This window comes from Haplochromis burtoni, unplaced genomic scaffold (genome assembly GCF_018398535.1).
Source record: "Haplochromis burtoni strain Fernald_Lab_line unplaced genomic scaffold, NCSU_Asbu1 Contig_215, whole genome shotgun sequence".
Classification (NCBI taxonomy): Eukaryota; Metazoa; Chordata; class Actinopteri; order Cichliformes; family Cichlidae; genus Haplochromis; species Haplochromis burtoni.
Genome location: NW_024582576.1, coordinates 140,185 through 161,815, shown reverse-complemented (window position 1 = coordinate 161,815; position 21,631 = coordinate 140,185). Strand labels below are relative to the sequence as shown.

The 21,631-nt window shown below is 43.5% G+C and overlaps 1 protein-coding gene across 2 annotated transcripts in view; it reads left to right on the top strand.

The window, feature by feature from the left end:
* The window catches only part of LOC102293318 (inositol polyphosphate-5-phosphatase A), a 145,071-nt gene that overhangs the window by 95,462 nt on the left and 27,978 nt on the right, over positions 1–21,631 (top strand). For both annotated transcript variants that reach the window (XM_042226503.1, XM_005936839.2), the window contains exon 9: positions 8,424–8,508. In XM_042226503.1, the coding sequence (XP_042082437.1) occupies positions 8,424–8,508 (85 nt within the window). The remainder of the gene's footprint in view (positions 1–8,423; positions 8,509–21,631) is intronic.

Sequence of the window (21,631 nt, the reverse complement as noted above, 5' to 3'; positions counted from 1 at the left end):
AAGGGTGCCTGGGCTCTGTAAAGGGCAGTGAATAATGGGTCGGTCCTTTCACAGAGGCTGCTAACCTTTTGGCAGCCACCAGCAAACTCCATTCTCCTCCGTCGATCTGGGAGGACAATGTGCCCGGGCCGGGCTTTGAATGAAGCGCTACCACCAACAGTGTTCCCATTCAGTGGCTGGTTGGGAACCATCTTTTTGGCTATTGTCCTAACTCTGACTCCTACCCCCAGAAGCGGAGCAGGAAAAGGAACGGGGAATATCTAAAGCCAGAGTTCCCCCTCCCTCTCTCTTCTCTCTCCTCTCTGGGCTCTAATCTCTCATTGCGGGATGGGATAAGATTGGGGAGGGTTGGAGCTGCTGAACACACCACCAGCTGAGATCCTCACAGCAGTCTACACTGGAGCCTGCACGCACGGCAGCGCTGCAGGGACAGAGCTCTGCTGCCGAGCATCAAACTTCAGCCTGCACCTTATCTGGAGCTCATGCCTAATAATGCAGCTTACAGCCCATTGAGAACACATCTGATAAGCCTTTTCCTCTGTGGCCCTTTTAACTGCTAAATAGTGTTTATCTCCAAAGTGCTTCAAGGCCTCGGGGGAACAATGCTGAGAAGGAACAACGTTTAGCCAGCCAGACCTCACTATTGAGTCACATCAGAAAGAAAAAAAGGGGAAAAAAAGCACAGCTCCATAGCCTGGGCTGATGTGAGGGCCGCTTCCATGGGAGAACAGCAAAGGCTCTGCTTGAAATGTACCCTCGCTCCTTTTCCTGCCCTTTGAAAGTGCCCATGTGTGTTCCAAGCTGCATGAAGTGACACTCGGGTACGCTTGATGTGGAAAGTTCATTGTTTCCCATTTATGTTATGGTTGAGTTGTTTGTGTGCGCACAAGCAGTTTTTAAAGAGTAGTTTAACTGGGCATTTTCATAATGTTAAATGAACTCCCATTAGCTGCTAGATTGTACAGATATCAGCTTATTAGCATTTTCCTTCCAAAGACAGGCTGATGTAATTACAGGAACTTCTCTAGAGGGTGGAAATCTTTTCTGCTAAATGACCAATGTGAAATGATAGCATGAGATAAAACCAACAGGTTTTTTTTTCATTGCAGTTAAAAAAAATCTCCTTTGTGTATTGGAGTTTGTTTCTGTTTCCAAGCCCCATTCAGAGTGGCTGGTCCGGTTCAGGGGAGAACAGTTTTACATTACAACTGTGAAATCCAGGCATAAAGGCTTGCTTTGTGGTGCCCTATTATTTCCACACAAATATAGTCCATTGTCAGAGTGCTGAAGTTAATTTGATCAACATTGGGGACATTTAACTGTTTTGTTCGCTGAAAAGACTTGTTTCATGCTCATTTTCGGGCCATTCAAAAGCAATGATTGGCAGAAAAATAATGTTGCCGTTAACAATTCAAAGCAATTAGTTTCCCATGGGGAGGCAGTGGGCCGCACTGGCCACCACACAGCGATGCTTTGTCATTTTATGGAGGGTCATCAGTCAACTGTCAGCGCGACTCAAAAAGCCCTCCAATCTAAATGTTTCCCTTTAGGCTTTTCCCAGAACAACGGTCTGAAAGAGCAGAGAAAGGCCGGCTAGTTTCCAGCCAATAGACATGTTGAGCTGCAAGAGGGAGGACTGGATAATTGCAGGGGGGATCCTCCTTAAAGCCAGAATGAATTTATTAAAGAGAGTGGTTGGTGTGTGTGCGTGCGTGTGTGTGTTGTCATGCTGATCATGGTTTCCAGTACAATTCCTGTGTCATAAACATGTGTAGTACAATTAATTTTTTTTCTACTGAGTCTACATGTGATCTATAATGACTTTTCCCACTGATTGTGTTTGTTTATAGACCTGAGTGTGTAGTGCCACTGTGTGACTCTGTGCTGCCTTCTCACCCTGGGAGGCCTGCAGGAGCAGAGGTTAATCTTCTCCACTGTCTCTCTGCTCACAGTGGACCTGTTTCTCTCTCTCCCATATACTCACTCACTCACTCACTATGCATTTCTAGTTTACCATAACAATAACTACCTTAACCTACACCTAACTTTACCTGTACCTTTACTCAATGTGTTATTTGTCCTTTTCAGGCTAACAGTATCCATAATGTGGAATTCCCTAACACATCGGAATTTGCTGATTTGCTGCATCTCTGTTATTTGTAGACACATGGTCATTTTAACCTGTCTTAAGGCCCCCCCCCCGGCATTATGTTTTGCATTATATTCTGTAGTAGTCTTGGGTTTTCTGTAGAACAGTATAGTCACAAAGTAAAGTTTGATTAGATTTCTGATTTGGGTGAAATATTCACCAATGCAATATAAATCAAAAAGATGTGGCCTGTCTAAAAATAGACCCAAATAACTATGTAGTAATGCACAACTAAAGACTGAATATGCAAGGTTTAACATCGCCATTTTGCTCATATTTGACCATATTTGGGATGACGCGGAAAGTTATCAGCTCATTGGGTTTGCAGAGTGCATCCATGAACTTGCTTGTGCACATCACACAGCATCACAATGGGATGTTTAAACAAATTTTAAAGTAAGCTTTTGGGGTCCAGGTAGTTTTCCAGTCCGCATAAACTTTACATAAACTTTTCTTGCCCACTCCTGGCTATATCTCAGAAGTTCGCTGTCTTCTGTACTTCAGGATGTCTTGACGCTGTTGACTTGAACAGACCTATTCCCTAACTTCTGTGTGACCGCTGAAACACCCTTTCACCCCCTTTCACCCCCTCAGCACCTTATCTTTCCTGCATGGTGTTCTTGTTGGGGTGGTAGTTACTAAGGAGATGGGCTGCTAACAAGGGAACGAGGGTAAGGCTGTCCTGAGGTGTCAAAGGTCCTGTCACGGGTCACTCTTGGCTTATTCAGAAAGACGTCACCAGCAGATTCTTCACAATGTTAACATTCTCTCAATTCTCAACATTTACTTACAATGGATGACGGTGCTCGGCCTGGCTATTGTGTGCAAAGTTGAATCTGACTGGCCAACTTATGGTAAGTCACCTTGTCAATATAATCATGACATGGCCCCCACTTGCACCCTCATAATCTCATATTGGGTGTCCGTTATGGCTGAGTTTAGCTGTCAATCACCGTGTGTAATCTGGAGTCAGTGAAACTGAGGCTGGTGTAAAGGAGAAACAATCCAATGTAGGTAAGCTTTTCATCGGGTATCATGGTGTGTGTGTGTGTGTGCTGTTTGTGAGATTGAGCTTCTGATAGAGTCTTTCATGCAGGAATGCTTTCAGTCTTGAGCACATGTTTTTTTGTATTTTTTTCCTGATACCATGGTTTTTGTGAGAGTTAGACGTAGAGAAAAAGTCTAGCGGTGGCTTTGTGCTGGCGGTTTAAGGAGCCTGGGAGCAGAGTCTGGGGCCATGTTGTAAATTAGCGTTTGACCCCAGCCTTTGTGTAGCCCCAAGGAAGGCCTGATGAAGGCCCCAGCCCAAACCTCAGCGAGAACGGGCCGTGTGAAGAGGCTCTTTCAGGGGTGTCACTGCGCGATGAATTGGCCAGGAGAAAGCATGTTTATAGACTGTGTAAAGGAGTGTGTCTTTGTGGGAGAATGTCACTGACACTGTTACAGTTTGTCTGAATGAACTGTGATGACGAGACTAATGGGGCCCCCCACCCAGGGTGAGGGTCAGTCAGATCCCCATCCAGCCTCCACCCCACCCCCAAAAGTCCAGGACCCCCCACCCTCAGGACCCTTTCACGCCCAGTAGCTGTAGCTAATGTTGCAATTCTTGGTCCGTCCCCACAAAGGCCAAGAAAAAAGTCAACTTTCACACCACTGAGTCACCATGAGTGCTTTAGGAAATGATCGTGTAAACAGAGTGTTACCTTCTGACCTGTGGCTGATACCTTGGAGCAGCAGACAAAACAGCCCGGCCGCGGGTATTAGACATGGCTGTTAGTGGGAGAAAGACCTCAAGCTCTGGAGAAACACACATTTCCTCCTCTCTCAGTTTAGCCAGTCTTTCTTAAGGGTGACTGCCTCACTTTTAACCTCATCTTTCCTGTTCATCACTTAATCTGTTCTTTATTTCTTTATCTTTTTTAACATGTCATTGCCTGATTGGTATATATCTGTTTGGATAGTGTTCACTACTCACAAAAGCACATGCGGTAAATTCTCCATTAGGGCAAAGAATGTAGAAGTTCCCACGCCTATAAGCGTCGCATGACGTCTGTGTTCAGCCACTTTACTGCCCTCCGTTTTGGTCAACAGTATAAACTGACCACTAAGCCTGTTTGGATAGAGCTCAGTCTCTTAGCACCAGTGTGTGAGGTCATTAATGGCATCAATCCCAGTTTGGGTTTATTAAAGAGCTACTCCACACAAAGGATGTGCAACTTAAAAAACTGTGCTTAACAATCGAAGAAGAAGAAAAGAAGAAGAATGAAATCCAGGCAAATTAAAAAGTAATGCAGCCAGTAAGACTTTCATAGTGGTTTCGGGTAACTTCAGAACAGGAAATTCTAGGATTAGTCAGCTTTAAATGTTAAATATCAACTGCCTTTGGGGTCAATGAAATGCCAAATAGCTAGCTTCTGGCAAAAGACTGAGCAGCACTATCAGCAATCAGTAAAAGTATTAACATTTGTGCGTGTCATGAGGAGTCTATCTAACTGTCAATATGTGCAGAGGCCATTGGTTTAAGTCTCTGAAATTAGTGCCTTTAAACTTATTGGTAGTGCCCAATTGTAGCACAGTTACAAAAAGATAGAGAAGAGCCCGACTGATATATTGTTGAAGGTCAATATATTGACCAATAGTCATTTGGGCATTTACAACGGTTGATAAATAAAAACTGAAAAGTAAAGAAGATCTTCTCTCACCCCAACCGGTCGCAGCAGATGGCCCCGCCCCTCCCTGAGCCTGCTTCTGCTGGAGGTTTCTTCCTGTTAAAAGGGAGTTTTTACTTCCCACTGTCGCCAAAGCGCTTGCTCATAGGGGGTCATATGATCGTTGGGTTTTTCTTTCTTTGTATTATTGTAGGGTCTACCTTACAATACAAAGCATCTTGAAGCGACTGTTGTTGTGATTTGGCGCTGTATAAATAAAACTGAATTGAATTGAAAATCTTGTGATCTTCCAGGGCAGAAAGGGAGAATACCTGGTGTTTGATCAGGGGCTGCTATAAAAGTGGTCGGGGGATCCCGTGTCCTTGCACTGATTGGATGTATTGGACAGATGGTGGTAGTGGAGCTTCCGTGATTGGTTATGCCAGAGGGTCTCCACATAATGAGACACAGAGAACACCTTTCAGTCATGTTATGAGTTCTAATGTTACAGAGTTTGTCCACCAGAGAAATGCCACAAACGCAACAACCAGCTGTCACTCACTTATCCTGAGTGACAGCTGGCGGCCGACTCCTGACACGCACTCGCAAATGTGATCATATCTCCCTAATCCTGGCACGTTTACACTTGTAAATCGACTTCAAGATTTTGTTAATTGTAAATCTCTGAATGGATTAGCTCCATCTTATCTCTCGGACCTTTTAACAAAAAATAATTCAAGTAGAGCCCTTAGGTCTGCAGATAAGTTGCTTCTGACTATCCCCAGAACTAGACGGAAAAACAGAGGTGACCGAGCTTTTGTGATCGCTGCACCCAAACTCTGGAACAGTCTGCCCCTTCACATTAGGCCTTCGCCAGCACTCGACATTTTTAAAACCCTGTTGAAAACACTGACTACAATGAATGACTAGTCTTTTATAGTAATTACTATGTATGTTTGCTATTTTTTTTCTCTATGTACAGCACTTTGGTTCAACCTGTATTTAAATGTGCATACAATTTTTTTTGATTTTGATATCCTCTGCACAGGCCGGCAGAGGATAAATGAGTAATCCACAACCTGTCGCGATAATAAAATAAGATTATTGTTAAACTGCGTTAGAGAGGTTGGCAGATATTTTAGATCACCAAATATCGGTATTGATATTGGTCTTATCAGTTGAGCTCGACATAAGATGTTACATAAACTTTTTATTGGTTTAACCTGCCCGTGCTTGCTTTAGAAAGTAAACTTTAGACATTAGGATAGAGAGCAGCAGTCAGTTATACTCAGAAAAATAATAGTTAGGTATAGTAAACATCAGTGACTTAGTGAAAACATGGAGGGTAGACATTTTGAGCAGTGTGTTTTTACACATTACACGTTAAAAGGACTGATCATTTTGGCTTATTTATGGGCACCATAACCTTATTTTGACACATAAATTAAAGGGTTTCGGGTGACTTACAGCCTTTTGAAGGTTACCTCTAGTGTTTTTTTGGTTTATGTAAGCTATGTTTATTACTTTCAGTGCAGAGAACCTAAAAATGTTTGGAGAAATGTGCAGACAAACCATTGAGAAAATGTGGGCTCTGTATAGCCGGCAATTCACCAGCCAGCCTTGTTTAAAGAGATGCTGGTTATTCGGGCATCAGCTTAAAAGAAAATATATGGAGACCAAGTGCCATTTCCACTGCTCCACACTGCTGTGTGCAGTTTCTGCTTAATATAAGGGAATGTCAAACTGCATACTCTCTATTTAATATAATAGCTGTGTTCCCCCGCTTCCTTACTTCAGTCACCTTCGCCTCGCCACCACACAGAAAAGAAGTGGCTGTGCTTTACGACAGCCGGGCAGACCGAGACCCGGCGCTAAGAAAAGCCTTCTTCTCTCTTTACGGCCTCATAAATATATTGTTATCTGTGCCTGGGAAGTCCACGGTGAGATTTATCCGTGCGATTAGTGGGGATAGCGAGCCAAGCATCCTGAATCATTAATTACACAAGAGCTTTAATTTCCTATCTCTGCTCTGTAGAAGAGACACTTTTAAGTAGGTGATGAGGCGTAGGACTTAATTATATGTCGCTTAGGTGCATTATTTTTTTTTTTTAAGCACTGGGATGCTGGCGGTGTGGTGAAGTTCTGGAGATTTGGAAGCGGTCCACATCAGAGAGGATCTGCAAATCCATAGATTGTATATGCTTAAGGTTTAAAGAAGCAGGGTATTTAGTGCATTACAACATCAGCCAGCAATAAACTGTGGTGGATTTTGAAGACCTTTAAAAGGCATCGGCAGAGCAATTTCACTTGGTCTAACTAAAACAGAACATGGCAGAATATGTAGGTGCATTAGCCCGCTGGGTACGGGACCAGCAGGTTTATTTGTCTTGAAACCTTCAGTGTAGGAAAACCATTTTTTATCAAATTTATATTAACAGGTACAAAAAAACACTGAGCAAAATGAGAAGAAAGATTAAAAGGAAGTTAAGTAGAATCTCTTAATTCATTCAGATTTTCATTTGTTGAGAATTCAATTATATTGCGTTTTGAAACATAAAACACCAAAGTCTACATGATAGGGATTGTTTAAAAAGCACATAGAAATGAGATAAAACCCTTTCCACCGTGGCAAACAAATCCAAGCCGAGGTCCAGGCTTACAGGTGCCCACTTGCACTCACAGTACTACATATATCAGTGACAGAGACGTATAAGAAAATTCTGGCAAGCAAAAATCAGTGCCATAAATCACACAAGAATAAGTTATGTTGATGACGTAGCACATTTCTCTCTCTGTCTCCCTGTCTGCAGTTTCTCCTTTCTGCCATCTTAACGTTTAATAAATTCATGCCTGGTTTTCCGCTTCAGCTACATGCACATTCTTTTAACTCGGTTATCAAATCGGCCTCGTGTGAAAAAACGAAGACCTCTGGTTTTATACGAGTCTGTCCCAGATGTGTGCATCATAAGAAAATGCTGCTCCGCTGTGCTTTTTGTGCCTTAGCACCAAATCAGAAAATGCGCTTTGGCTCTAAACCTCTCAGCGCTTAATAAGTTAACAGGGTTGAGTCTGGTTTACTCACACGTTGATTAGTTCAGCAAAGTGAATTTTCTTTGCCATCAAAGCAGATTGTCAAAGGAAACGGTCACACTTGATTCATTTAATTGTGGCGTCAGCTGAGAATGACTGTTTTCAAGCTGAAAGCAGCGTTTACTCGAAGCCCTCGCATGTATCCAAAGGTGAACTGGACTTAGGTCATTTAATAGCAGCGTATCAGTCAGGAGTTGAAAATCCTGCAAATGGATCCCTAGATATTTTTTAAAAGACAAATGCAGCAATTTCATAGAATTTTCTTCTTCATCCTCCTTCATACTAAAAATGAGGCTTCAGATAAAATGTTTCTCCTGTTTTCTGCCTGCTGAGTGCTGCAAAAGTGCTGAAAGCTTGGATCAGATCACAAAAAATTTTAATTGAAGTGATCAGACCACCAGGGGGTGCTGAGGCCCTCATGAACTTAACAGCCTGCGGTCAAAGGAACTGATAACCTTTGACACCTGATGGTGATGAATGTCAGATTTTTTCTATTATTTATGTTTTTGTGTGTGTGTGGTGTTAATGTTTTGCAGGATCACGGACCAGCGGTATGAGAAGCTGCCATTTTTTGTCTTCGGTGACTTTAACTTCAGGTTGGACTCTAAGAAAGTTATTGAGGTGAGTAGGGTTTGTTTTCTTGACATATTAGTAATGGATGGCTATCTGTATACATTATCTGGGCGTTATGGGGATGTAATGGCACAACAGAGAGCTAATGACACACTGTACACACGTGCGGTTACGTGCTATCAAATCCATAGTGATACAGCATCGTGCCATAAAGCCTTTGTGTGTGTGACTGTGTTTGTGAGGGTGACCGCAGTATAGTAAAAGTGGTTTTAGAGCCTCACTGTCTCTTTAGAGTTATGACTCATTAAACGCTTCACTGTGGCCGGCCCAGCTGTGTTTGCCGACCGAGCCTCGGAGTGCATTGTTATGTTATGGTGCCATTCACAGCTCTTTCTCCTCTCCCTTCCTCCCTGGCTCCTTCCCTCCCCTCTTTCTTCTTCCTCCTCCTCCTCCTTCCTTCTTTTGGTGCAAACGTAGCCATGGCTAAGGTCGTCGTTTAGTATTCTCCTTGGGGACATGAGGAAATTATAGAAGACATTGCAGACAGCGTTGTGGTAACAGAGTAGGGGAGATACTTGTTAGCGGGTCTTCTCCCTCCTCTCCAGCACAATGGTCCACGAATCAGTGGGCCTGCTCAAGGTGTGAGCATTGTTCATTTCAACCCTATTCAGAGGAGAGGGAAGAGGAGGGGAGGCTTTCTGAATGGAGGGCTTGAATGCTTAAATGAGTTAGGAAGGACTTAACTTTGTGTGGCACAGAAAAAAACTTTTTTTTGTAGTTTAGCCATCCAGGCACTAGGTGGGGCAGTAAATCACCGCCTCTTCTGTGGCAGCCAGCTAAGTGGGATGGACATCACATGTTTTTACTCAGCGATCTATCGCGGGCATTGATTAATGGCCTCAAAGTTTATGCAGTACATTTGATTTTGGTGCTGTAATTGGATCACATTAAGCCGCTGGTCATGTGAGCATGCGTTGCTTTGGAGATAATAAATACACGAACAGAATCCACAGCAGCAGATGTACAAACACACTGAGGCTATTCAGAAGTCAGCTTCTGCAATTACATGTCACCTGGCACACATTTAGGATGCCACATTGATTTTCTGTCAACGATGGGCTGTTTTAAATCTTATCATCTCTGCGGAAAAAAAGACACAGTGTTCCAGGCATTCAGATATGAAGGAAAACTGTATTTTCAATGCCAGTACTGGCAGGGAATATGGCTGCATTAAGCTGAAAGGAAAGCATCCAATAAAGTCAGATGAGATGATTCAGAGTCTATCTGTGTTTATCCTCTGCAGCTAATTATAGATAACTCTCTCCTCATGCTTCCTGTCTTGTCCAAGCTGCTCTGTGGTCGGTAAACTCTCCACCTCTCTGTGTCTGCATTGCTGTGAAATGCTGTTTGAGTGCAGTAAGGGGTCGTGACCCCTTTTCCAGGGATGTGTCAGGCTTGCATCGGTGTGTGCCCCATTTCTGCCCCCCTTTCCCCTCCATAGAACTCCTTTCTTATGCACCTTGGCCCCATTCACTTACACAGTCACATGCAATGCGAATACACACACACACACACACACACACACACACACACACACACACACACACACACACACACACACACAAACCAATTTGTTAGACCTAATGACTGATTGATTCGCCCTGTTCCCAATGGGAAGTTGGAGCACTAGGCCGGCGTATAAACTGCACCCAAACTCACCTTTCCTCCAGCTTAATGAGGGTTCCTCAAACAAGCCGAACATTTAATGGGGACCAAAAAAAGCTGATGATGTCATCTGACCGAAATGTGATCCGGTGATCAACCTGTCTGATTTAACGGCGACCTGCGTGTTAGCCGTAGAGAGGGCTGTGATGTCACCAATATAAACAAATGGGTTGCAACCTCTGCGCAGGGTGTAACTCACAGCCGGGAGGCCGTTTTAAGCCCTTTAATGACAATTAATGTCAACAGGACAATTAGTGCACATCTACTGAAGTGCTTAACTGTAGATGGGCTGCTAGCGGATCGATCGTCCATACTTATCCGAAGATTGATTCAGGCACAGGGAGGCTGGCGCTCTTTCTCCCTGTCTAAGAATCTCATTTTTTTGCTTTTCTCGCTCTTCGTTCTCTTTTTTTCAATCGATAGAAACAGGCTGGGGGAAAACAAAATAGCCAAACTGATGAATAGATACTTGTGTGTACTTTTGCTGTGTTAAGTGGATGAAATATTTGCAAAATTGAACTACTTGGCTTTTTGATTTGCTGTGCATTGGGGACAGCTCTCAAAACACCCAGAGGGCTCCCTAGGCCTCACTTTGAGAATCACTGGATCAGAAAATACTCTAGTACATTTCTCTACAGCTGCACGCTACACCACTCCTCTTTTTCTCTGTCTCTTGTCCATTGTGGGGGACTAGACTGTGGACAACATCTAGCCACTCCCATGTCACCCATCCTGCCTTGTGGGAGGGCGGATGGGACAGGGAGTATTTTAGGATGTATCCGTGTGTGCACAGAGAAGGAGGTGGGTTCGGAAGGCAGTGGGTTTGTCATTGTCACAGGGCAAATTCCAGGTGGCAAATTCCTGGCATGCTTGCGCGGCAGGATCAGTAACCAAAGGCCTGCGGCTGCCCCCCTCCTGCCCACCCTGGGCAACCCCATTAATTGTGTCCGACAGAGGGAATTGGTTTCAATTGACCCCCATTCAGCGGCCCTTTGACTCGCAGACAAAAGACACAGCCACGTGGAGACTAATGCTCAGGCTGAGCAGCCTGGAGGTGGTCCATGCCCCGCCAACCTTCTCTCTCCTCTCCCATGGGTGTGATCATGATTTGGCTTGATCATGCTTTGCATCAGTGCTGATAAAACAAAGAAGTACAAAGGAGACGTTTTGAATTAGTCCATTTATATCCCTTATCAAGCGCTCATGTTCAAGGCACATTCAGGACAGTCATGATAAGCGGCGTAAAGATAGAGCATGCTATTAAAACACTGCTGCATATCAATCTCTAACTTCCTTTAGGGAGTCTGAGTCTCATGTTTTTGAAGGAATGCCCTGAAACCTGTTAGACCAACGTTACCCCCAAAGGCTGTGTTTGGTCTTCTTCATTCACAATCTAGGCCAGATACTACCGTTCACTGCAGGTGACTGTTAGGCTTAAAATAAACCAAAAAAGTAAAATTCTGTTGCTGAAACAGGCTGTTAACAGTCCATTTTATTTATTTATTTTTTTCAAAGATGTTTCAATACTGACAGTCGGGTCTAACTGACCACCTTTGTAAATTTCAGTGCACCTTAGTATCCAGCGATAATCTTGACTGGCAAAAAGAATTTTGTGTAAGTTAGACAGAACAACTCATTTAATGATAAATTAAGCCAAAAAAATTTCAGTCGTTATTCAGTTAACAGCTTTGTTGCTAAAATGTTTAATTGAAACGATGCCGTAATTGCTCAGAGCCCAAGGGGACATGCCAGGAAACACCCTGATCTCCAGTGGTTGTTCAACCAGCAGTTAATGTTTATAATTAAATGTTAATTTGTTAAATACAGAAACGATTAATATTTAATAGGTGAGGATCTGGACTGAAATCTCCAGTTAAGGACTGAAATGGCGTAAGGATTCCCTGTATGCACATTGTTATTGTAAAATAGCAGTCATTGAAAGACAGCTAATATAAAGTCCCACACAAACCATTAGTCACTGTGTTTTAAGTAACGCTCAGGTGACAACAGTCAACCTGTACCTGTACACTTAATCTTATTATTGAAATCTGCTGCCATCCTTTCACCCTAGAGCTGCTCCCAGGCTGGGCTCTCAGTTAAGAAGCCAGATCATATAACCTTTGTCGAACCGTGCTCACCTACACTGAACATCTTTTTCTCTATGGTTCCACGCTTCAGTCAGAAGGTGGTAAAAGATGGCGTGTATTAAAGAGTATATGCGTGTCCCTCGAGGTGGCCCGTGGCTGTGAATCAACAGTGTCGATGACAGGCTCAGGGCTCTGTGCCTGGACTCCTAGTATATTTAAAATCCCTCCTAATTAAACTTAATAGAATGTAAATTTAATATCTGCAGAGATTGTGTGCTGCTGGCCAGCCCGCTCCAATTTAAGGATTGATAGAGGCCAGCGTGGAGGTTAATTGCTGACTTGATCTACTGTCCCCGTGACATGGTGCGGGGCTGTTTTAATTGGGCCTGATCTGCTGCTACATGGACAGATTTCATTAGACTAGCTGGCCTCTCATTGACTGGAGAGATACACTAAGAATAGCACCCCCTGTCTGCACCTGCAGGAAGTGGAGAGGGCTGGATTGGGCATCAATCTTCCTTCCTTTGTCCTGTGTCCTTTCTCTCGCTTGAGCAGCATGAAATTAAAGGTGGGGCCCTAGACTAGCCCCACTCCTAATGAATGCTGTAAAATGCCTAGTAATGACAGAGCAGCGTGATAGATCATTCATTTTTCACACAGTGCAATCACTCAGTGCACATGCTCGTGACTATGGGAGCAGAATTACAACCAAACATGTTTTTTTGGACATCACTTTTCTCATGAATGTCATGTTTTCTTATTGAGCATGTGGGTGCAAGGACCTCAGTCATTTCCAATCTACAGCCACCTTATTTATTCCTTTTTGATAATGCAATATGAATATTACAGTGGTTGTTGTTCAGACAGTGGAAAGAAACAACACGTATATTATCTGGAGTGTCTAACTAAAACCAGCAGCAGTTCATCAGGTCCATTGTCCGGGCTGCTGAACCTAACCCTGGTAAATAATTTGCGCTAGTAAAGGCTAAACAATTTTTCCCTTTTTAGCCTGACTTTGACTAGCATGTGTGTATCAGGCCAGCTATAAATCAAAAGGCAGCCAGTGTAATTAAGTGTACACTACATTAGTCAGGCTAATTAATTTTGGGGGCCATCCATCCATTAACCAGCGGGCCAGCACTGATTGGGCCTCTGTTCTGTGGAACCCCCGACACTGGGGACTGCGACCTTCCTTGGCTGCCCTCATCTTTCCAGATACACTCATGCATTGATACCCAGAGACACAGATGTATACACAGTCATATATGTACCAAGTCTTTTGGAATTTGCCTAAAAATCTTCCTGCACCTAGAAGGGCACTTAGAGAGCACATTTTGAGCCAAGGCCATTACCCCGTCTTGCAATTTTAAAGAGCAGCCCAGCGCTGAAATTTAATGGCTCTTTTTTTCCACCTCTCTATAGTGTTTAATCAAATTCAGACTGGATGTTTTCGCAACTCTAGCTGATAAACAGTTGGACGCCAAAATGAACGCGACACAAATCGCATACCTTTGCCTTTGCTCGTGTGGAGGAATGACCGCTTTCAGAATTCTCGAGGACGGCGTTGCTAGCAAGAGGAGGCATTGGAGTGCTGTGTTTGACTATTTTATTGCTAGGCCAGATTGTATTGACAAATCCCTTCCAATGGCCGTGGTAATCTACTAAATCAATACACTTTTTCCATGAAAGACTACCCACCTGACATTGTCTTAATTGTCCTGATGCAGTAAACCTCATTCATTTACTGCACCGTGCAAGTCAAAATAGAGTTATTAGCACCTACTGTTTGACCTACGCCTGTTTATGGCCCCAGTGGTTAGACATTAGGGGTGGGGGAAAAAATCGATACTGTGTAGTATCGTGATATTTTGTTTGCTAATAATGTATCGATACAGGGACAGCAGAAATCGATATTTTGTTACAAAAAAAGTTTTTGTGCTCTGACTTCAGAGCATGTTGATCCTTTTTCTGAGCAAGAATCCTGACATTCCTTCACTGTCCAAATGTGTTTAACTTTTTTTTGGCAGCAATAAACATGACAGTTTACTTATTTTAATTTAAGACCAGTTTTATTTTAATTAAGTTTAAAACTTTTTTATTTAATGTAAAATTATATTTTGTTTTAATTTACTTTCAAATTCTTCAGTTGCTGAATGGGCTTCATAGTTTTCATAAATTGCATAGTTCAGAATAGTTATAATTGTACCAGATGGTTGCATTCAGTTAAGTTGGACTAGACTGTAATACAAACCGTTCAGTTTGTCAACAATAAAACTGACTGAAATGAGAGAAAGACTGAGTGTGAGACTTTGATATTAGATAAAATGAATATTGATAAAGTTTACCTTTATGTACAGAATCTGAATATCGCAAAATATTTTTAAAAATTGCAATAATATCGTATCGTGCGTTAAGTATTGTGATAATATCGTATCGTGCGTTAAGTATTGTGATAATATCGTATCGTGGGATGTATGGTGATTCCCACCTCTATTAGACATGTGGAGATATTTCCTTACAATACAATAACGGCATATTATCTGGCTTAGAAGAGTCCAATCTATCACAATGAGTGCCCATTATATCACTGATAACCCATCTGGATATAGAGGGAGACTATTCCCTCTAGACAACAGAGCCTGTTCTCTCTCCCTCTTCTCTCTGTTTGCTTTTGATGCTAATGAATACAGCGGCGAAGACACGGAGGAGAAAAAACGAGTTCAGCTACGAGGGCGCAAACTTGAGAGATGCAGCTTTGATGGCAACGCTGTCCATATAATTAAAACCCTGGCAAATGAAGAACAAGCAGTGGCTTCTGTTGGTCCTGCTCATTAACAACAGGCCGTTTGAGCCCGGCGCCAGCCATTGTGTACTTGGGGGAAGGTGGGGAGGGGCGCTGTCACTGGCAGCTGGGAACGCCATGCCAACAACGGTGGGATGGCGTGACAAACCGAGCCAAGGATGAGCGCAGAGCCTGGCACCAACGGGGCCCGGGATGGGACGCCGTCTTGCTGGCCCCTGGGGTTGGTCTCGGTCAGGGCTGTAACCTGAGTTACCCCACAGCCCCGCACTACTGCTGTCTTCTCCAGCTGGAGCCACTGTTTAGATGTCTCTTTTTTTTGTACTTCAAACCTATTCTATTAAGCAGCTGAGTGACAGATTCATCGGCAGTATATTTGAGTTATGAGTTTCCCCGCCCTTGAGTTGACCATTACTCAGTTAATCTGTTGATTACATTCTCTTTAACTGACTTAATGTCTATTTTTTAAGATGTAAAAAAAGGAGGAACTTACATCTTTTAATTGGTTAATACTAGGGATTTTACATATCGGTATCGGTCCGATACTGACCTAAATTACTGGATTGGATATCAGAGAGAAATAAAAAATCCGATCCATTAAATATTACAAAAGTACCTCACAAAATTTGCGACTTGGCGTAACCCAGCTCATGACCTTAGCACTTCGGAGCAGTATGCGTCACGTCATAGAGCGGCTGTGGTGACCTCTCGGCGGTCTGGTTGAGCATTTGGAGCCTCGCTACCAAACCGGCAATTCATCTCCAAGAGAGCTATCCCAGAGAAGTAAAGCATATATGTAAGTTCATCTCTGAATGTTTGTAAAGCATTCCCACGTTAAGCTTAACAACCGATATAATGAGCGACTGCCTCTTCTCTCTCCCTCCCTCTCCTGTTGCTACTTCAAATTGAAACTGATCAATGATCAGCTGATCAGCTTTTCTGTCGCGAGTCCCGTCTCTCTTGTTTGTTTATCACCCACTTTGCGCCAGAAAAGAGGAAACCAGGCTGAACAACAGCAGCACGTTTAAGCTTGATAAGCTGTTGTTAGAATGTATTTAGCTGGTAACTGTGCAGGGGCGGATCTAGCAAAGTTTTGCCAGGGGGCACGTAGGGCATTAACAGGGAAAGGGGGGATACAAAGAAATACTTTTCTTTCTTATTCTCCAGCTTTTAATAAATAATTATCTGAATCTTACAACCAAAGTTTTCATCTGATGTAAAATATATGAAGTCCATTACTGTATATAGTAACTGTTAAGTCTAATATACCCTAGTAAGCTATACTACTTTTTCCTTTGGGAAGGTACCATCTGTGCAGTCTGCAATTCTGTTGAAGAAAGATGTTGAATCTATTTCCTTATTGTTGAAAAATAATTGATTCCTGTGCACTTGTTTTACACGTGCATTAAATTAAAGTCGATTACGTCGATTAAGCATCACGAGGCGGAGGGTGGGGGGTGGCTTCCTATTTCTTTTGCTGGGAGTTGGCAGCGCTATTAGCTGGGTTGTTTAATATTTCCACTAAGTTCTCTTTAAAATAGCAGAATAGGGAGGATGGTGCAGGTTTATGTCTATTAGATTGATCAGTGTTGCTGATCTGTGAAATATTTTGGGTGTATTTTTTGCATACAGGTATAACAGAATAGCTTTAGTGTTTTGGTTTTTAAAACTTGAGTATGAACTTATACAAAATTCAGCAAGATATTTAATAAAAAACTGTTTTATTGATTATATATATATCGGATTCATATCGGTATCAGCAGAGATCCAAATTTATGATATCGGTATCGGACATAAAAAAGTGTTATCGTGCCATCTCTAGTTAATACTCAGCTAATCAACAAATGAAAAGCGTGCCGTAAGGTGATGCACCTTTGAAGATTCCTTTAAAGGTTCTAGAGAGATGGCTCTTTACTATTGGTTCATGTCATGCCACAGTGTAATACCCACAGTGCACCTGATAAGTTTTATACAAACAATATAGATACTATAAATTGATTTAGTGATCAATCAGGTCTGTCTGTGAATACCAGTGGACTCAATGCATGACTTAAAAACATTTAATCCATTGTTTTGTCTAAGCAACATAAGAGCTCTATAAATCATGAATAATCAACTTTGGCTTCCACCACAGTCTTTCTTTATGTTTTGCTTTATTGATGGTTTGTCTCATCTTCTGTTAGTCAGTATGGACACCCGGCTTTGAAAAATAACCCAGGGAGGAACGACAACAGCTAACAGTGATGCTGTTATTTAGTCCAGATGAAATGTGGCATAAACTGTGAAGGATAGGGATCTCTTTGTGCCTGGTACATAGTGTCCGACTTGTATGATGTCAGTCTATTTTTGACTAATGCAGTCCTCAGCGTTTGTAAAACAGAGCACAATAATAGTTTTTTCTCTGTCCCTCTGAAGGATTGAGTGGCACATGTCGTCGCTGCGGGCTGTGCACAAACATGCACACATGCAGCATTTGAATCATAACGCATATAAGCACAAGAAGCAGTCTTCATGAGAATAGCGGCACGTCGCAAGTCAGACACGATTCCTTTTTCAAATCAGGGAACTATTTAACTCGTGGCGTTTGCGAGCTTGGGCTCATTCCACTGCAAACTTTGAAAAGCGATGACAAAGAATACACATTCCCCTGTTGTTAAGGAAGCTGGCAAACCTGCAAGGATTATTTAAACAAGTTGGCCGACAGGATTCCCAGTGTGAATCTTTACTGTCAGCACCAGAGTGATGTTACTCGACAATGGCTCATTGTAACACAGCTGTAAACCCGGTGTTGGCACCACGGGCTTTTAAACAACTCTGCCCACTGACATTAAAAGTCACCGGGCTCCATTCACATCCACACACAAATATCCCATCATATTTAAGAGGGCCCATTAAGGGCCACATTGAGAATTCATGGCCCTTTCTCTCACTCTCCCTTGTGATTTATCGGTGGCGAACATATTGCCAGGCCCTTTCAGAAGGAGTGGCTCAAGTTTTTGTCTTAGAGGAGGCCCAAAACAATGCATCTCAGGCACATTTCTCCGACAGGGCCTCCTCTTTCAGGGGATAGTGAGAGCCGGGGCTGTCCTAACATCTGTTTGTGTCCAGAGCCAGGCGGGCCCGGAGCACAGCGTGCCTCGGTGGCCCCCTTCTCCTCTCCTTGGGGGTCTTTGTTCCCGATTTCATGCTATCAGAGCGGCAGCATGTTTTCCTGCGCAGAGCTGTCACTGATATAAAAGGCCCTGAGTGGGGTCACATCAAGAGGGATGGGCATGAAAAATTGGTAAAATGTATCACAAAGCCCACCCACTAGATGGTTGCCTAGCGCCCTGTGGTGGGGGATGTCAAGACCCCTCCGCCTCCTCCTCTGTTACCTTCCCTTTTCCCCTTTCCTTTGCTGAATTACACCTCTCCCTCTCTCTCACCCTGGTGGACAAGCACATCATTTAGATGAAATGGTGCAAACAAATTAACGGGTGGTGCTTCAAATAAGTCTGCGTTCTTTGTGTGTGATGAGGGTTTACTGGGGTCCTACCAGTAGGAAGGAAGCTGGTCACCTGCCGGCCCGCCTGACTGAAAAAGCCATCAAATGCTCTCTCAGAACAAGAACAACTCATTTGTTACACGTATGAAGATATGTTTTTAACATTTGCTGAAGTCTGTGTTTATTTTGCTTCTTCAAAAGTTGTGGAAGAGTCTCCATGATTGCAGCGCGTCTCGTTTACAGTGCTAACCACGCTCCGGCCTCTTTCGAAGAGTACAGAATTACTCTCTCATTAATTGTTAGGACCTGATTTTATCGAATACCAGAGTAATGAACTCAACATACTCTGTATGCTTATTGGACCGTCACTAATCACCAATCAGTGATTGGGCCTTCGATATTCCCTAATTGACTCGGCAACGACAAATCACCTCGCTGTCTGTTTCCTTTAATTGATTCCTGCGGTTTAGAGCTGCTGCAGGAGCAGGTAAATTAAATGAGAGAGCAATGTTTTCAGGTGCTTAGTAAGTGCTTATACTCTATCAATAGCGCTGCTGCCGCCTATATTTTAATGCGCTACAATGATTGCTTCACGGTTGGATGTGAATTTGTTTTCTCATTAACAGGATAAATGCCGTCTTTAGGTCCGAGGTGTTAAGAAGAAGTCGTGAATGGCCGTGGCGCTGCCGGCTACTCCTTCACATCACAAAGCTCCCTTTTTTTGGGAGGAATTGTAATAAGTGCAGCTAACATTCAAATGAATGGCTATTGAGCAATTTAAGCATGCACGGCTTTATTGAGAGGTTAAGAGAAGCCGGTACGTTAAACAGTCTTGCAGACATCTGCCGCAGTTGGTTTCAAAGTGCTGACTAAAAGTGGCAGGGGAGGTTTCTCAGATTAAATCTCTCATTAGGTTTTCTTTGTACAGGTGGCAGTAATGTGTCAAGAGTCCGGGCCTGAGACAATGTCCTCCTCTTACTGGGACTAATATGGCTCTGGAGAGCCCAGCCTCCTTTTACTGCCACTACTTTACACAGAGACACAGTCACAATGAAGCATCTGGTGGCCTTTTCCTGTGTAGAAAGCTTTTCTGCGGCTATTGTGTCAGCAGCAAGTGTGCATGTGTGAGAGAAAGAGACAGAGAGATCACGAGGCTTAGTGCGTTTCTGCAGCTCGAGCCGACTTGTCGCAGCAACTGTCCGTTTCTCTTTAAAAACTTAACTCGAATAGATGATTTCTGAATAACTCCCCTCAGCTCCAAGCTTGGGTGGGTGGCCAAGTGCGTGCTCGTGCATCTGTGTGTGTATGCGTGAGTAAAAAGAGGAAAAAAAAAAAACCCAGTAGTTGGAGGTCACAGGGGTCAAAGTGATGAATTTTTATAGGCCTGTTCCTTGTGTTTCAGCCCTGTCCCTTTCTCTGCGCGCTGCACTGCCTCTCAAAGACAACCATGCAGGGCAATTTGTCCTGCGGGGCCCTGCAGAATGGGCCAGCAGAGAAGTTAAATACCAGGGGTGAACACACACACACACACACACACACAAAACATACACATACATTGAGTTTCTCTCTCACACAACCCTCCGTCCTGTTGTCCCGAATGATTTGTGGCCTGTCCATTATCAATTCCAGGGGGACAAATGCTTTTGGTGGGTTTCTGAAGGTAAAGCCAGAATGGCAGCCCTCATTGTGCCATTGTTTTTAGAGAAGTTTCCCAGATGTTATAATGCACAAGATAAATAGGGCACATTATCACTACCTCGCACGCCCTCTTACCTCTTACCAAGCTCTTTTTTTTTTTTTTAGCAAGGGCGTGGCAGGTTAGAGGACCTCCTACAACGCGCACACTGCCATTGGCCATCAACATCAGCTCTCACCGCTGCTCACTGAGTTCATGGAAAGGAGTGAGAGTTCTGTGTGTCTCACTTGGTGTCAGGGGAGGACACAGGCCAGGTTTACTGGGGTCAGCCGCCGACCAAGTGGGTCACACAGACTAACTTTGCGTTCACGCTGAATCCCCTTACCACTGTATATATGTGTGTGTGTGTGTGTCAGTGATGAATCCACTGTGTTTGGAGACATTAAATTAGCCAGTCACAGGGAGAGCGGAGTGGATAACTCTGGCTTGTGTCCAGTCAGATGAGGTGGGGAGGGGTCACAGCTGATTTACTGGCTCTCCTGTGTAATAGCTGGCAGGAAAGCATGGCCGAATTTGTTGTCTGCTACTTTGGATGCCACCTTCTCCCCTCGTTCGTGCAGATGTCGCAATCGCGTGCGCAGGATGAGCGTGATGAACGACGGCGAGTGGAATAAAAGCGATCGGAGTGCCGAGCAATTCGCGCTGAACCTGCCACCCCGGCTGGCACACCTTAACTCAGCTGGCAGCTTGGCTTTGCGTGGCAGCTAGAAAATAATGGTGCATTCTGACAATGCCAGTGCTCCCGCTGACACAGAGGGGAGCCCCCGTCCCCTGCCTCTAGTAATGAAGAATGAATACTTAGCTCATTGTCCACTCATCCTCTTGTCTCTGTCTGCGCACGCTCTCATACTTTCTTTAATAATCACTGGGCTTCTGTGAGAGGGGGGGGGGTCCATCACATAGGTTGGGACATGCAGTTTACATGAAATAAAAGGATATAATAAACTACATGCCTTGAATATGAAATTAATTTTCCAGCGTTGCCTTTCATTTATTTTGTTTTGAGCAATAAAAAGGTAAAACATAAAGGTTAGTTAATGTTAAAAAAAATCAAGAGATACTTTTATTGTATTTAATATCTGAAATCTTGTTCGTCTTTTAAACCTGAGCGGTGTGATTTTCATTGAATGCGCCCTTCTGTTTGTGCGTCCCATTAGCCTTTTTCCTCTTCTAAATGTTGACTTGTGAAACAAACCTTTGCACATTGTCAAGACTGCTATGCTGCCCTGAGAGGGTTTCTTAGTGTTTAAGCTGGGAACGGTGGATCATGTCCATCTGTTGGCAGCACCAAACACAGAAGGCTTGAATGCTAGTTTGTGTGTGTGTGTGTGTGTGTGTGTGTGTGTGTGTGTGTGTGTGTGTGTGTGTGTGTGTGTGTG